At 31.1% G+C, this 16944-nt stretch overlaps 1 protein-coding gene across 1 annotated transcript; it reads right to left on the bottom strand.

Annotated features, from left to right (window-relative positions):
• Window positions 1-2551: 2551 nt before the first annotated feature.
• Window positions 2552-5868, bottom strand: LOC145555600 (S-adenosyl-L-methionine:benzoic acid/salicylic acid carboxyl methyltransferase 3-like). Its single transcript, XM_081617342.1, has 4 exons — window positions 5782-5868; window positions 4077-4478; window positions 3238-3492; window positions 2552-2914 (listed from the first exon to the last, which is right to left on the bottom strand). The coding sequence occupies exons 1-4, from the start codon at window positions 5866-5868 to the stop codon at window positions 2552-2554; spliced, it is 1107 nt and encodes a 368-aa protein (XP_081473468.1).
• Window positions 5869-16944: the final 11076 nt, after the last annotated feature.

Genomic DNA, 16944 nt, shown 5'->3' with positions numbered 1-16944 from the left:
CAACTTCGAATATGGCTAGGTGTTTCTAGATCTTGCGAATGCGAAATTTTGTATGTAAAAGCAAGGTTTAGAAAAAGATAAAGAGAGAGAGATGAATGAATTAAGGAAATCTTGATGAGAATCGGTGAACGAAAGAATAAGAATTGAAGAGAATGAGAGAGAATTGAAAACTGATTGTAGGTATATATTAATTAAAACTGATTGTTGATGAATGTAGATGAATGAAAACGAAGTTTTTACGTCGTTATTTATAGAGAAAATCAGCCAAAAAAGATAAAATTAACAAAACAGAGTATTGGCGCACGAAAAACAGAGCTGACGCCAACCCTAGCTAACTGGCGCCAGGTGCCAGGCCTAGCTCCAGGCGCCAATGCCTGGAGTCAGGCGCCAGACCTGTTTTTGACACGTTTTCGAAAATCAGATAAGTTTTGCCGTACAAGAGGATAAAATCGTATATTTTCCTCGAAAATGCTTTTTAATTTTAATTAAAACTCTGAAAAGTCAACAAAAGTCAATTTATCAATGCTAATTGAATTAGGAATGAAAAGAACCTTCTAGAAGAATCTAGAAGACTAAAACCATTCCTAATTGCATTAGGAATGATAAATCATATTAGGCCCTCCTCTAGATCATTGGGCCGCATATAAGGCTCAAACCGGGCCCAGTTTAGTAAATTGGCCATAACTTCCTCAATATTCATCGGAATTGAGCTTATAATATATCGTTGGAAAGCTCTTGTCAAGCCCCTTCCAACTACACTACTATTAGACCCATATCATATACCAACCAAACTGGATTGACTGTTTTCTTAAAATAAGTTTTCAAAAACAGAGAGAAGAGAAAAGAAATTAAAACTATCCGCAACACTAGACTTTCCACACTTTCACTTCATTCGATTATGATTCGACACGAAAGGTACTCATCACTGAGTTTGGTTTTGGGGAGACACAAATGGGTGTCTACACCATGGTATATCTATTTACATTTTGACGACCTTAACATTCTCCAATGCACATCTTAACGTATGCTAATAATTATTTTATTGAAGGTGTGGAGCATATTTGTGGAGACATGTTTGAAAGTGTTCCTAAAGGAGATGCCATTCTTATAAAGGTCACTTACGCATCTATTTTTTTTTTTTTTTTTTAATTTTTATAATGTGGTCTAATACTCTAATAATTGCATGCAATGTAATCTTCATTCCAATATAATTCAACTCCCATAGTTAGTTAACATTATGAAAGAAACTCTACTAAAAATGCTACATCATTTCGCGTACAATCAACATTATGAAAGAAATTCTACTAAAAATACTCATGTCATACGTATCATACATGTACGACAGTGGGTTCTTCAAGTTTGGAGCGATGAGCAATGCTTAAAACTGCTGAAGAATTGCTACAAAGCGATACCGGGAAGCTCATAATCGTGGAATCAATTGTCGAAGAAGAGGCTGAAACTACGGTGGTAGCAAAGGCAATTAGCCAAATGGATGTCTACATGATGACCAAGAAAAATCCAGGAGGTAGGGAAAAGACGCACAATGAGTTTTTTTGCCTTGGCTAAAGCAGCTGATTTTGGAGGCATTAAACTTGATTGCCAAGTTGGTCGAATTTGGGTCATGGAATTTTATAAATGAGTACTCTTTTATAAATCAAATTACATATGAGAATTATATGAATGATTTATGTACCAAGTGTTAGAATATTTGCTTCAAATTGTTAGTCGTTAGGCCACTTAATATTGTATAAGATTTTTTTAATTTACTAGTTAGTAAGAGTTTAATTTATAAATAGTTTGTTTTAGTGGAGTATTAAGAGTAATGGTCTAAGGGCATGTTCTCATTGACTAAGAGACTATTCTCATACGTTTATTTTCAGTTCAGTTCAGTTTAGCTCCTAATTTTCTTCTCTTATAAAATATTCAGTTTAGTTTAGTTCAGCTCAGTTCAGTTCAGTGTATTAGAACATGCCTTAAAATGAGCTGAGCTGAATTGAACTGAATTAAACTTATTAGAGCTGAACTGAACTGAATTTATTAGAGCTGAACTGAACTGAACTGGATTGAATTTATTAGAGCTGAACTGAACTGAACTAAAATGAATATTTTATAAGAGAAGGAAATTTGGAGCTGAACTGAACTGAACTTATTAGAGCTGAACTGAACTTGTTATAGCTGGACTGAACTGAACTAAACCGAATATAATCGTATGAGAACAGGCCCTAAGTTGTTTGTGGTATAGCGTATGATCATGGGATAATGTTCCCACCGTTTAGCTTTAATTAATTTGTTTTTATCTTTCCCCAATATTATTTTGGAAAAAAAACACCATTGATTACTTTTTAGTACAAATTGTTGTATGTAGTAGAAAATGAAATTTGTATAGTACAGGCGGTGCAATGGTACAGCCGAAAGAACATTAACCATAAATAAAATAACATAACTTATAAATAAAAGAACATACATTACATATAAATAAAATAAAAGAACATTATTACATATAAATAAAAGAACATAACTTTTAAATTAACTTTCATTCCTCCATGAATAATCAACCCTTTCGCATCAACCACATCGTGACGTTGATGAAAACACTCTTTTCCTTGGCCATCGAGACTCGAACAAGTTTAGTATACCGCAAGAACAACTCTTCCATGATGGATTCTCCAAAATGATGTATGAGTAAAGGCTCAGTCGCAGATCTCATGCACTTGACAAAGTCATAATGAGATGAAGCCGCCTTAGAAGAATTTTCACAATGATCATCTGCTTTTGCTTCCCAGTTTACTTCGGAAATATCAATTTGATTTACAACAAATGATCCTTCTTTCTCCACCAAAAAGCGTAGCTCCGCCTCTGATGGCGTGTAATAAGGGATGTTTAATGTGTTTAGCTTATCTTCTTCGATGAAACCCTGCATAATTCTAACTTTTACAAAGCCATAATGTATAATATTAATGTTCTAAATTTGGTTAACTTATTGCTTAATCCATGCTTGAATAAAGAAGAAAATTATATATTGTGTATTTCACTTCACTTTCTATGGACTTTAGTTCTTGTTCACTTCACATTGAATAATAACGTTCAGTACAAAAATAATTTCAATTCATTTAAAATAATTTTAATTCAACACAAATAAGGTGAAGTAAACAGAACCTTAAGTAGCTTATAATAAAAAGTTAATTACGAAAAGTCCCACAAATATCGAATGATTTTGATAGGGATAGTATTAAATACCTCAGAAACCATATCTTTGAGCGCAGTAGCAAGAAGATCAAACATATGACTTGATTCCTTGCTGTATAGTAAACTACTTTTTCTTCCCAATATAGTAAGCACCATTATACCTCCTCCTACTACTTCTTCGGACCGACATTGTAGAAACACTGAAAAGTCCTTTTGAAATTGCTTATAGTAAGCTTCAAGCACATTAGATGGGCTTGTCTTTGCTATGTAAATGTTCCCCTTGTTGTCCATTATATCTTCCGGTACCTTAAATATCATGATAAAATGGCATATGTACAGTTATGACGATATAACTACGTATACAATTTATTTAACAAATTAAATTTTACATAAGAGCATCCACGTTGATAGGCAACCCTAACGATCTCTTCATTTGTTTATTCTAAGGTTACGAAAACAAGTCATCAATCACCTCTATTTTATCATATCACAATAATCACTAAAAGTATATGAATCTATCTTGAATTTCAATCATCAGCATAACTTTTTAGTTGACCATCAACTTAACTTTTTGGTTGAGATGAACCTTTAATACAGTATCAGAGTCAACGTGATACAAAAATCACAGATTTAAATCTCATCTACTTCCCAGTTAAGTGAAATATTTTCTACTAGGCATGTGGGGTCCACATACATTGCATCCACACTTCAAACCCAATAGGCTGGTGATAAAGTATATAATTAAATCAATTTTAGGCTTCAACTATCAGCATAAATTCTTGTTTGAATTGGTCCTTTAACAGTATAATCACACAAGTATCATACATTAATACTAGTCTTAGGCAACAGACTAAAATCTAACAATGAAGATAGATAAGAGATTTTATTACCTGAGATAGCCACTGGAGGCTATATGAAGAATGGACAAATTGTAAATGATTTTTAGGGAAAAGCCTGCCATAGAAAGTTCCAGGGACCCCATTTATATAACATCTACCAAAATCATCTCCTAAGTGTTGCTTAAGCATATCTTTAAAGCTTCCTAGTGACCTAAAGATGGTGTTGAAATCGTTCCCCGGGAGATCATTTAGGTAAATTTGATAGTCTTGGGGTCCATTACCAAGTTCTCGACGAGCTTTGTCAACGATGGCTATGAGATCGAACACGACATTCAAGCTGTTCGCCGTAGAACACCCCAAGTCTGCAATGCATAAGGTTGCTGGTTGATCCTTGCAATAGAACTCTTTCATAGCTTTCTCTTTTATGTGTTTTGTCAATGATAGCACTTGTTTCTGTTGCATAAAAAATAATTATAATAATAATTTCTATTAACTATGATTAGTTGATTAGAGTAAAATTTAGTACATGTATGTATTTAAGTGCTCGCTCGAATTGAATCAATTAATCGTTTCCATTTCTAAATGGTTAGCAAACCTCATAGTAACAAAATTAGCTTTTGCCTTAGACAATGTCATGGTTCGTTATGATATGTTTTAGTAAACATATATGGTTCGTACATATATGGTTCGTATAATGTCTTCTACAACAACATCTCTAATTACTTCTTGTTTTTTCAAGTTTGATTTTTATTATCCCTTTAATGTGTTACCCTCAATCCAAGTATAACCTTAAAGATGATAAATTCAATTTCGTAACAAAAATATACTAGGTACGTAGGATGTATATTCCTATACTTAAAATTAAATATAGCAATGATGTATCAAAACTTGGAGCTAAAATTTCTCATCACTTTATTTTCAACATTTTTTCAAATTAAAAGTAAGAATAGTATACCAGGGCCGCCCAACCATGTTGGAGGCCATGTGCAAAAATAGAATATAAAATTTGGCTTAAGAATTTTCTCTACTCACGGTATTTTTTAATACAAGAAACAAAATCGTTGTTCTTCACAAATATGGAATATATAAAGTTTGTAATTATAAAAAATGAAATACTTTGTAAATAGAGTTTAGAAAAACATTAATGGTTTAGGAAATAGTAAACATTAAATAAGCATAGACATTAAATACATTAATGGTGAGAATTGAACCAAGGACCTCTTGCAAGTGAAGATGGTAGAGCTCATGAAACCACTAAGCCATTATTGATATAAATGAATAATTTTACAACATATATCAAAGTTGGGGCCTGTGCGGCAGCTCATGCTGCACACCCTATGGTCGGTCATGTAGTATACTACTACGTATAGTAGGATTTATATTTTTTTAGTACCTATTTCTTCTATCCTTTTTTTTAACCCCATTAAAAATTATAAAAACGTGATACTTAGAAATATACAATGTATCGAATCTAAAAAGACCCCCACATAACTATATTATCTCTTGTAAATTAACGGTAACATATGATCAAAATTTTAAAAGTTTAACCCAAACAATGACAAGCATAAAGAATGGGACAGATGATGAGACAAATTTAGCATGACTACACGTTATACATTTGTTTTTCTTAAGTTAAATTACAAAAAGATAGAAGGTCAAGAGAGAATATGTATATAGTGCAAAATTTTTGACCAAATAAATTATTCCGTAGTTAATACAAAGTATTAAAGAACAAAAGAAGAAAATGTAATCATACCTGAATATAGGATGTTTTTGCATAACTGGTTTCATTAGTCCCTTCGTTCATGTGTATCACCTGCATTATATCGATTGTCGTCGCCATTTTCAAATAACGAGCAAGTAATATAATAAGATACTTATGCAATAAGCAATGATCTTGTTATTGAGTTCTATATAATGAATTTTATTTTTTTATTTTTTTTTTTTTTTTTTGACGGAGAGTTCTATATAATGAATTAATGATAATAGTATTTATAGACGTTATAGGAGTATAGCAATGCCAATTATTCACCATCACCAATTTAAATTTTAAAACCAAAATAAAGGTACGTAGTACATGTACATATAATAGGACAATAATTACTTGACAGTCAACTAATTAAGGAGTATAATTCATTTCAAAAAAAAAAAAAAAAAAAAAATACTATGTGATTAATAGAAGTACTAATAGAGGTTATGGCCTAATGGGACAATCTCTAAAATTCATTTACTTTTCTACTATATTTTATATTATGTGCAACAATTACTAAAAATAGTAGTTATTTATTATTATGTGTAACAACTATTTAGTTGTCATTTTTTTTTTTTGTTTCAAAAAAAAAAAAGTTGTCATTTTTTTCTATGTATATCTCTCTTCTTAATTCTCAATTTCTCATGCATCATATGTATTTCTATCTTTCTCTCTGCATTTAACAACCATAAATAAATTTTATCTAGATATTTGTGTCAAATCTTTTGTGAGTCAATTTCAAATTATATTTGTAATCTAAGGTATGTTTGGCTGACATGGAAATTAATTTTACGGAGTAATACCCATTTGTATTTACTAGAATGAAATTCATCAATATCAATTTTTTCTAGAAATTGATGACTAAACTTATTTAATTATAATGAAAACATTTGAAAATCATTCGAATTTATGTTACCAAGGGAGGCTTGATAATTTAATTCTCATGTCTGTAGTCATTGGAAATTCACATAAATTTGTCATTCCTACGAGTACTTATTATTGTCAATTAAACAGAGTCTTCACTTTTATATTCTCATGATTTTTCAATTTCAACATTTTTTATTATATTTGATCAGTTGGTTAGAATTTCCCTTTCTATTCTAGGAAATCTTAGAATCAATTCTTATTATATAAACTTGTGGCTTTCCTTAAGAAAAAAACATATGACATGTTTTAGATTTTGTATACATAATTACATATACTTCCTACAATACATACTAAGGTAGGAAGAGTTCCAACGTTGTATAGCTGTAAGACATGTACCAATCAACAGGACAATTCATTTATAATAGGAAGTAATGAAATTTGTGGGGTACAACTGTACAAATGTGTTGTAAGAAAAAAAAAATTACTCCCTTTGTTTTATTTTTTATTTTATTTTTTTTACTTGTATCGATTTGACTGGTATCTTTGTGGAGACGTAACTTTAACCACTAATATCTTTGATTGCTAATTGGAAAATATTATAACAAAATTATATTATAAAACTAAACATTATGACGAATCTAATGATATATTATATAATAACATTTATTTATTTTATAGATGATGTGTAAACAAGATGGACAACTTGCTCACAAAAGGATTAGAATGCGTATGATGTGTTTAGAGTGATTTAGGGATGATAATTTAGAGTAATCAAGTAAGTTTAGGGGAACTCTCACCCTTAACTTGAGGATATAACAAAGAGGAACACTCACTCACTTGTTTGGACGTAGTAGAGACTAGGGAACTCTCACCTATTCAACAACTACAAGCTTTAGTTTTAGGAACTCTCACTAAAACTCAAACTCTTCAAATTTGGAAACTCGCAAATTTGGGAAAACAACTCCAACTCACACAAGTCGAAATTAACAAAACAAACTTAGAAATTTTTGCAATAATCTGATGTATGTTTCATTGATCAAATAGCACGCTATTTATAGCTTAGTACATCATCCTTTGCACTTACACTTAACTAAGATAAAACAGAATTAAAACTGAAATAAAGGGCAAATTAATTGGCTCATAATCGTCCAAATTAATCCCCATTACAATCATTAACTTAATTCAAACAAATGAGCTAAAAATAAGGAGAATTAACTACAAAAACGTCCAGCAATTATCCCTCAAAACTGATCGAATGTTTTATTCAAACAGCCCTTGATTCACGTCCATAATTCACTCCCAATTAACGCTGCTTTATTCCCTAAGATAAATCAGAAAAAAAACTCCTAATAATACTCCTTAAATGAGCTTAACTACCAGCTTGAAAGCCTCCTTGAAACAGCCATGTATTAACCCCCAAGATAATTAGTCACACTTAGCAAAGTGCAACCATTAGAGGACGTATGTGGACCATGCATACCAAAATCCATAGGAGAAATATCGAAATAAGCTTTGGACAGAATTAACTCCCTAGCATTGGATTCTTGGACTTGATTATTTGCAATACCTTGGCCTTCTTGGTCAATAGAAGTAAAAAAAATTAAGTCAACCATGGTATGTGAATAGTGCAAAAATCAAAGTGATGCATTTTAAAAAACGGAGGGAGTATATATATCCAATCAAAATAAAACAAAACACGAACATCTAAGACAACTAGTTTAAATCCCGTGCCACGCACGGTAACTTTTAAAAAATAGTACTCCGTATCAACTTTTAAATATAATTGGTTATTTAAAAAAAATTAAAAAATTAAAAATCTAAAAAAAAAATTATTAAATATACACACTATTTTGATGTGAATTCTAATAATAAATGGACAACTATTTTTATTAGAGAAAAAATATGAATACTTGCTTGAAGTAGATTAAAATATGTCGAAAATTATGTTAATATTCTCTACTATAGTCATAAATATTGGTGTGGAAAGATATATCAAATTCTTTTTATTTAAAGTAATTATCTTTGTTAACTTATACTACGTATAAGAAATTATTTTTGTATAAGATTTTATACTATAATTGATTTATATATATATATATATATATATATATATATATATATATATATATATATATATATATATATATATATATATATATATATAAAATCCCTAAGAACACACCAGGAGATGACATGTGTCATTGCTAGTGTGTCTTTTAATATATAGGTTATTGATGTTTTGTAGCCCGTGTGACACGCATGTTATGCGAATTTCTCAACTTAACTTTTACTTTAATCTTTTACGCTTGTTAAACCATAAATACCTTTTTACGATTTATTCAAGCTAAGGCGGCATCAACTTTCGAGGAGAAGGCAAAAATTTTTTAAGACCATGCCGAAATTATAAAGCATTTTACTTAATAAAGGCATAAAGGGATATGAGTTTAAGAAATCCACATGAAAAAAAAAAAAAAAAAAAAAAAAAAAAAAAAAAAAAAAAAAAAAAAGTGCAAATAAGGGAGATTGAACCCTTGACCTTCCAAATCTATGCAAGAAGCACCTAACCAAATAAACCCACTACTAGAACTTAATCTGTACAAGAAATTTAATGTATATGTATCAAAATATATGGGCATTGGGGGTAGGGGGACAAGACCCTAGTAAGTCCCCCTTGGATCCGCCTATGCCGAAACGTGATAATTGAGTGTTCAACTAATAATTTCTATAAGTCAATAAATGTCTTATTAACCCTTAAGTAATTATATGAAAATCACATATGCCCAATTTAAAGTGAGTAGAAAATTAAATAGTCATTTCCTTATCTACTGTACACCTATAATAAAGTTGTATGTCAAATTATCAATTGCCAATTTGTAGGAATAACAGCTCTTAATAAACGTAAGTAGTGAGTGGCTCGGGCATTGCCCCAGGTACTACTGTTGTAGACGTGCAATCATTAATTTTTTTTAAAGGTTTTTCAAGAGTGTAATTGTCATTGCCTAACAAAAATTGAGTTATTTTTAAGTATATTTTTGTTAATTGAACTTTGTTGTTTACACTTATATAAATTTTTTTACATATTAATAACATATTTGATAAGTAACTTAGATGGTAAAATTTTACTTTTTTTTTTTTTTTTAGGAAAGTTAGATGGTAAATTGTTATCTTTCTTATAAGAGGCTGAAAGAAAAAAAAAAAAAAAAAAAAAAAAAAAAAAAAAAAAAGGTAATGTTATATGTAGCCCTAAGGGCTATATATAAGCATTAAATAACTCTTGAAAATTGTATAAAATTAGAAATTTATGACAAAAACACGCGTAAATCAGTGTTATTAATGTTTATATTTTGATAATTTCTTAACTTTTTACGATTTTCAAGTGTAAATCTAATAAAATCATCATCAAAAATGAAAAAAATATGCTACATCATAATAAATACTGTACTCCATAAGTCAGACCACTTTCAGAGGGCCGAATGCAACATGGTTGTCTCAGAGTCTCAGTACATGACCCCAAATATATGTTGTCTCAGAGTCTCAGTACATGACCCCAAATATATGTGGCCTTAAATATATGGGCCTTAAATGATTGAGCCAACTAATTCCATACCTTTTCATTCACTTTTATCATTCACGTAGAATGATGGTTATATTAATGTCGTGACGCTGACTGAATCCAATCCATAAACCCGGAAACGAAACAAAGTGCGTTCCCTTTCGTCAAGTAGGTAAAGTATCCACGAAACGAAAACGGGCGGCATCGTCGTATGCTCCACATTTGTTGCCCTGGTTTTCCCAGAGTACTCCTATGGCCAATCTGTCACCCAACTTGCCCGTCAAATCAATGCCATACCTTAAATGTATGGGCCTTATGTGATTGTACATTTGTACGGTTGTACCTACTCATTCCATACCTTTTCAATGTATTTTCTGAAATATATTAATGCCACAAAAGTAAGTAATGAAAGATTTATAAAAGCAACTATAAAAAAAATAAAATAAAAATCATCAAATAAAAATCATCAATTAACCTATACTAAAAGCGAATCTAAAATAATATTTGTCATAATGTCATTAAAAATTTTCCCGCCCAATTTTACTTTCTATTTTTATGCAGATTATATATTGAAGGAAATCATTTTATAATAATTTAAAATATCTTTCTTCCAATTAAAATTCTTAACAATAATAATTCTCCATATAAACCTAACTAATATATTTTTACATATACGTAGTCTTTTATATTAGGTATTATTTTTATAAAAAAAAAATGAAGTGAGTATTATTAAACAATATTACTATACATTATTTTAGTTTTCGATAATACTATTAACTTTTTTTCATCCAATTTTTTACTTTTGCAATAATGTTTAATTCAATTAAAAATAAAATCATTTTGTTAAGACATATATACACACTTTATTTTTTACTCTTAAAAGTTGTATTAATAATAACGCAGAACGTGCAGGTACTATATAACCTTAGATTTTTTCAAATAAATAAATAAAGCCTCTTTTTTCTAAGTGTCACTAGCTAATCTAAGACATTGATATAGTTAGGTATAAAAGTTAAAGTTATATTTATTTTTGAATTAATATTATGAGTATAATTTATTTTATAAAAATATACAATAACCTTTTTTAAAAAGTTAATAACAACCGTGCATTGCACAGGACTTAAACTAGTTAATAAACTAAATAAGAGTTTTGGAGCAAAGTACAAAAAAAAATAACTTTTTTTTTTCACAAAGGGTTAAACACACTACATATTAATACTAACCCAAATTAAATGAGCAGTAGCTTCTACAAAGATTTGATGAGCTCGATGAGCATGTTGACGATCGGTCTTTGTTTAAAGGAAAGATAAAATCCCCAAAAAAAAAAATGCAAATTGCAGGAGTTCAAAGTTATTAGTATGAATACAACACAAATTCTTATATTTGTTAATAATATTTTTTTAATTAAAAATAATATTAAAATCTTCAAGTGTATATCCTCCTTCCATGTTTAATTTAGTCATGTAAGATCTTGTTGGAATTTTCTTGTTATTGTACTTTATATTTATATCAAGTTTTATTTTATATAAAAACTTTGACCGATAATTTAGGTCATATAAAAGGGATATTGATTTATATCCCTTTTATTTTTTTGATTCATCATATTAATTGATACCCCTTTTTAATGAACCTAATTTAGGATCACTAAATATTCCATTCTACACCTTTATTAGAATAGTATCAATGTATGGAATAGAATTTAAGATGGTAAGTAATTAACTATAATAACTCGATTTATTGAAGGCATGATTTTTAAAATTGATATATTGTAAGATTTGTAACATAAGTTTGGTCTGCAATCTTAAAAGGCTTTTTAGACTTCAATTGTTAAGTTCCCTATATATATAGTTGTTGATTAGTTATTCTTTTGGAAAACAATATTATAATACTAGTTTTTTAATTCACAAAAATCAGGGTAATTCCAAGGTTCTCATATTGGTCTTGTTTGGCAAAAGTAGCGGTAGCGGGTATCTTTTAGCGGTTGAGTAGCGGGTAGTTGTTAAAGTAGCGGGTAGCGGTCAATTAGTAGTGGGTAGAGGTTAGCTGTCAAAGTAACGGTTGATGGTATGAGTGTTTGGTAAAAGTAGCGATTGCAATATTAAAATATATCAAAATTTATATAAATATTGTTTAAAAAGTAATTAAAAAATTTGTCAAACGCTACCCGCTACTTCTAAACGCTACTATTTTTAACGTTTGATAAAAGCTACCTAAATGCTACCTCTATCGCTAATCGCTACTAGAATCGCTACTTTGCCAAACATCCTCAAATTTTTTCTAGTAGTGTTTTGACTGGTTAAAACTCTAACTGCTACCTCAAACGCTACTACCAAACACGACCATTGATTAACATAAATTGTTTCTCATGAGGGTATTTCTATAATTGTGGTATGACAGCTGTTTGACTTGACATAGACGGAGTTAACAAGGTAAACCCATGTTACTTTACTTTTGAACAATTCTCAAAAGTGATGCTCAGAAGAAAAAATACATTCCCAAATTCCAATTCAACACAATACATTATTTTCAGTTTTCCACCATTGAAGCAATTTAAGGTAAGATTTTCCCATAAAAAAAATAAGATTAAAATTTTTAAATCATCGAATTTAATGTTAAGCGCCACTGCTAATTATTGAGTTTCAATTTCACGATCTAGTGTTAATCGATAATCATCAAATTTCAATTTCACAATCTATTATTATGTACGTAGTAGCTTCAATGGAGAAGGAAAGCTCGTAAGCGTCAAACACCTATCCATTAGGGGTTAACCATACCCTTAATTTCAATATTTTCTGTAGGGTTTTTCGTTAAATTCTGGCGGCGAAGCCGCCATTCAAGGGAGGCATTCGAGTTTGAATGGAGGAATCCGAGCTTTTGTGGCGAAGCTTCAATGGAGGTTGTTGTCAGTGGAGATGATTTAGATAAAAGAGGAAGAAGATGGTGTTGGACAGTTAGTGGTTGTTGGTGGTGGAGACAAAAGAGGAAGGTGAAGGTGTTGGTGTTTGTTGTTGATAGAGGTGAAAGATGAAGCTCCGATGGTACTGCAATGTAACGCCGTTGACGATAAACGCAAACTTGATATGACGCCGTCAAGTTTAGTCCAAGTCATCAACTATAGTGGATTTTACAGTCAGCACTTCTTCTGATTATAATACCGTTAGTTTACAATTCCAAATGCATTTTAATTACACAAATGCCATTTGAGAAACTCTTCTTGTTTCTCAAGAAGAGGAACTGGGGCACACCCCAAAAATCACGCTAGTGGCGTGCCAGATTAAATGAAATAATTTATAGGTCGTTGTTCGTTGATATTTAATTAGTTGAATCACACTTCTAAATAATTAAATACTTTAATTCATGACACAAGCTTGACATATATAATGTAATGACATATAATGTATATAGTCATAACCTTCTATTAATAATAAACATGTTAAACAGTTAAAGTCTTCAATGTAATTCAGATTAATTATTATTAGTTAAAAGGAAAAATTAACAGGAATATTATGACCTTTGCCCCGTCCGCCCAAAATTAAACAACATTTTGAAATTCCCCCACTAAAACGACCTTTTACCCTTATCTTCTTAAACTAGGACATCTTCAAATGGTAACCTGATGTTGTAGGTAAAATGCTTACATGGCAATGACCGTTGGGGTTTATTTGCCATTTAAATACTCCCCCTTTTTTCCACCCAGCTCTCTCTCCTTTTTCTCCCTTGTTCCCCTTTTATACTCAAGAATATGCCATTTTTTCCCTTTATTTTTTATTTTTTTTTTAATTTCTAATCTCATTTCTTTAAGAAGGCAATTTTCTAATGCATTTGGGTCATCTTCAAACTCAAGAAAGGATTCTCATCCAAAAATTCAATGCAAGTGCAGGAAAGATGTTGTGGTTAGAGCAGTGAGACAAGGTCCTAATTTGGGGTGTACTGTAAATTCTATGAATGTCCGTTGTGGCCAGTAAGTTTGTATGTTTTGTGTAAATGACGTTAATTTGTATGGATTGTAGCTATCTAATGAAGTTTATTTTGTTTTTAGGATATCCATTGCGATATGTTCAAGTGGTTCAACGACAACAATGAGGTTGAAGACTACCCAATGAAGATGTTGGAGAAAGACATAATTATATTGGAATTGGAGTATGAGAAAAAGATAAAAGAAGACAAAATTAAGAAACTACAATTGAAGAAGGAAAACTTGGAGGAAGATGTATTGTACAAGAGAGATGAAGAGTGAAATATCTTGTATCTGGATTGAGTTAATGAAGGCTTGTAGAAATGAAAAAAAATTGGTGATAGTGTTGGCCTGGTACTTTCATGGATCTTCTTTGTTGTAACACTCTTGTATGTCAAGTACTTGATGTTATGAACAAGTTGTAATTTGTTATTAATGTAGTAATTATGGGTTGTGTTTGAAGTATTTTTCTTTCACTTTTAATGAATGACATGCATGATTTCATTATCTATCATATACCATACAAGACAAGTACAAGATAATTATGTAATTAGCAATAACAAGTAACAACAAGTACATGTTATATTTAAATAACGTTCAGTGAGTACCAACTGTTTAGACTAGGTACCTATGACTAGATAATGATTCAAAAGACTTGTCCACCCACAAATTGTCTTACCCAAAATATAAACATTAACGAATTCATTACAGACAATTGATGCAAGCATTAACAAAAAAAAAAGGCACTGTTGTTCATAACATATCACACTATAGCAAATCAAGGTTGATGAGTATCAAGAATAGAAGTTTGGCTTGACTGAGTTCCAATGCGGAGGCTTGTAGGACCCTGCAGCAATGAAGTTCCATCTGACCACTCCAACTCCAACAAGAACCTGTACACAAAACTGAATGGTTAGTTTTCAAATCAAACACATTGAAATATCTTTAGACAATGCTTTTGGAAGATATACCCTAGTCCTCCCTTTACCTCTCCCCCTTCCTATACCAGTTGCACTTGCACCCCTGCATGTCCCTCTCTCTACACCACTCCTTGTTGTTGTTGTACCTCTCCTTGTTGCACCCCTCCTTGAACCTCTCCTTGATGCAGTTGCACCCTTCCCTGAGCCTCTCCCTGATGCAGTTGCACCCTTCCCTGAATCTCTTCATGATGTTGCACCCCTCTCTGCTCCTCTACCTGTTGCATTAGTACTTGAGGTTGTGGCTCTGATAGTGTCTTGGCTAACAACTCTTGCACCCTACCTACCTAGAATGAGCCTCCCACCTTTGCCAAGTTGAAAAGGTTGTGCTGTGGTTGTGTGGTGTTGTGCTGATAGGTGAGGAATTGGTTAACCAGGAGTGGATGAGGAAGTCATCTGTGAATGTTAGCGATATGATATCATTAGTATCGAAAAATATATGTGTGATATATTTTCCGTATTGATCTTATTAGGAGAATAATATATTTAGATTTATTTATGTTATATTATTTAGAGAATATATCTTTAGGATATATGGTTATGGTAGGTAGATATCTTTTAGGAAGATTGTTTCCTATCGTATGATCTTAGGTTTTGTATAAATACTCAACCTATTGATGAATAATAAGCAAGCAATACAAAAAGTCATTCCATTTTCCTAATTTATCATGGCATCAAGACCAGGTTAGATCTTGGGAGGGTTTCACAATATTTCCCCCTGCCGGTGGGTTAGAAAGTTAAACCCATCGGTGGGATAAAACTTTAACCAAAGCTATAATTTTTTTTCTCAATGCTAAAGAATCATGAGTTGGCCTTCCTCTCCTCCTTTTAGGAGCTGCATCTGGAGGCACATAAGATCCTTTATCTAGACATCTCCTTTTATTATGTCCCTTTACTTGACAAATTGAGCATGTCATTTCAATCCCACTTCTATGTAAAGAACTAGGTTTCTTTGGGTTTTCCTCAGGGTTCTTAATCCTGTTCTTCCTTGGTCTCTCTAGACCAATCTTGATTGGGGTGGGTCTATGTTACAAGGTACCTTTGACCAGTACCTTTCACCTTCATATGGTGGAATTGAATAGAACCACCATATGCTAGGAAATAGGTCTCAACTTTGTAGCCCTGATGAACATAAGCTTCTAGATCTTTGTTCAGAAAAAATATACAGGCTACGATATGACAACAAGCAATACCTACCATATTCCACTTCCTACAACTACAAGACCTACTGTTAAAGTCTTCAATGTAATTCAGATTAATTATTAATAGTCAAATAGAATTTCATTGATAATTAATCTAATGAGAATTGTTTGATGATAACATTAAATATAATCACAAAATTCGTAATCATAGCATTCAATATGATTACAAAACTTTTTATGGTTGTAAACGAATAAACAATAAAACTCCTTGTTATAGGTAATGTCCTATTAGCATATTGCTGAATACCTAAAACAAAAACAAGAGTTAAAATTTAATTTTTATTTTTATTATTATTTTTTTTTATCAAACAAGGTTTGAAGAAAAAATTTTTATGGTTTCTTCTAAGATTTGCTTCATAAACACATATAATTGCCGATTTTGCATCCCTTGATTCAGATTGTCCACTTAAAATATATTACCCTAGGATTAAAAAACAACCCAAATTGACACAAACCTCGATTTTTGAAAACAAAAAAAAAAGTTGTAGATGGTGTGTAGATCGGGGCATATTTCATTCTTTGTCGATGCTTGAGTAAATTTAAGGGATAAAGATCATGAATTGGTTAATATCATAAAAATCTTGAAGAACATCAAAGTTCAATGAAAATAAATTT

This window comes from Chenopodium album, chromosome 8 (genome assembly GCF_948465745.1).
Source record: "Chenopodium album chromosome 8, dcCheAlbu1.1, whole genome shotgun sequence".
Taxonomy (NCBI): Eukaryota; Viridiplantae; Streptophyta; class Magnoliopsida; order Caryophyllales; family Amaranthaceae; genus Chenopodium; species Chenopodium album.
Note: the sequence above shows the minus strand (reverse complement) of the source record. Positions and strands in the feature narration are given on the sequence as shown.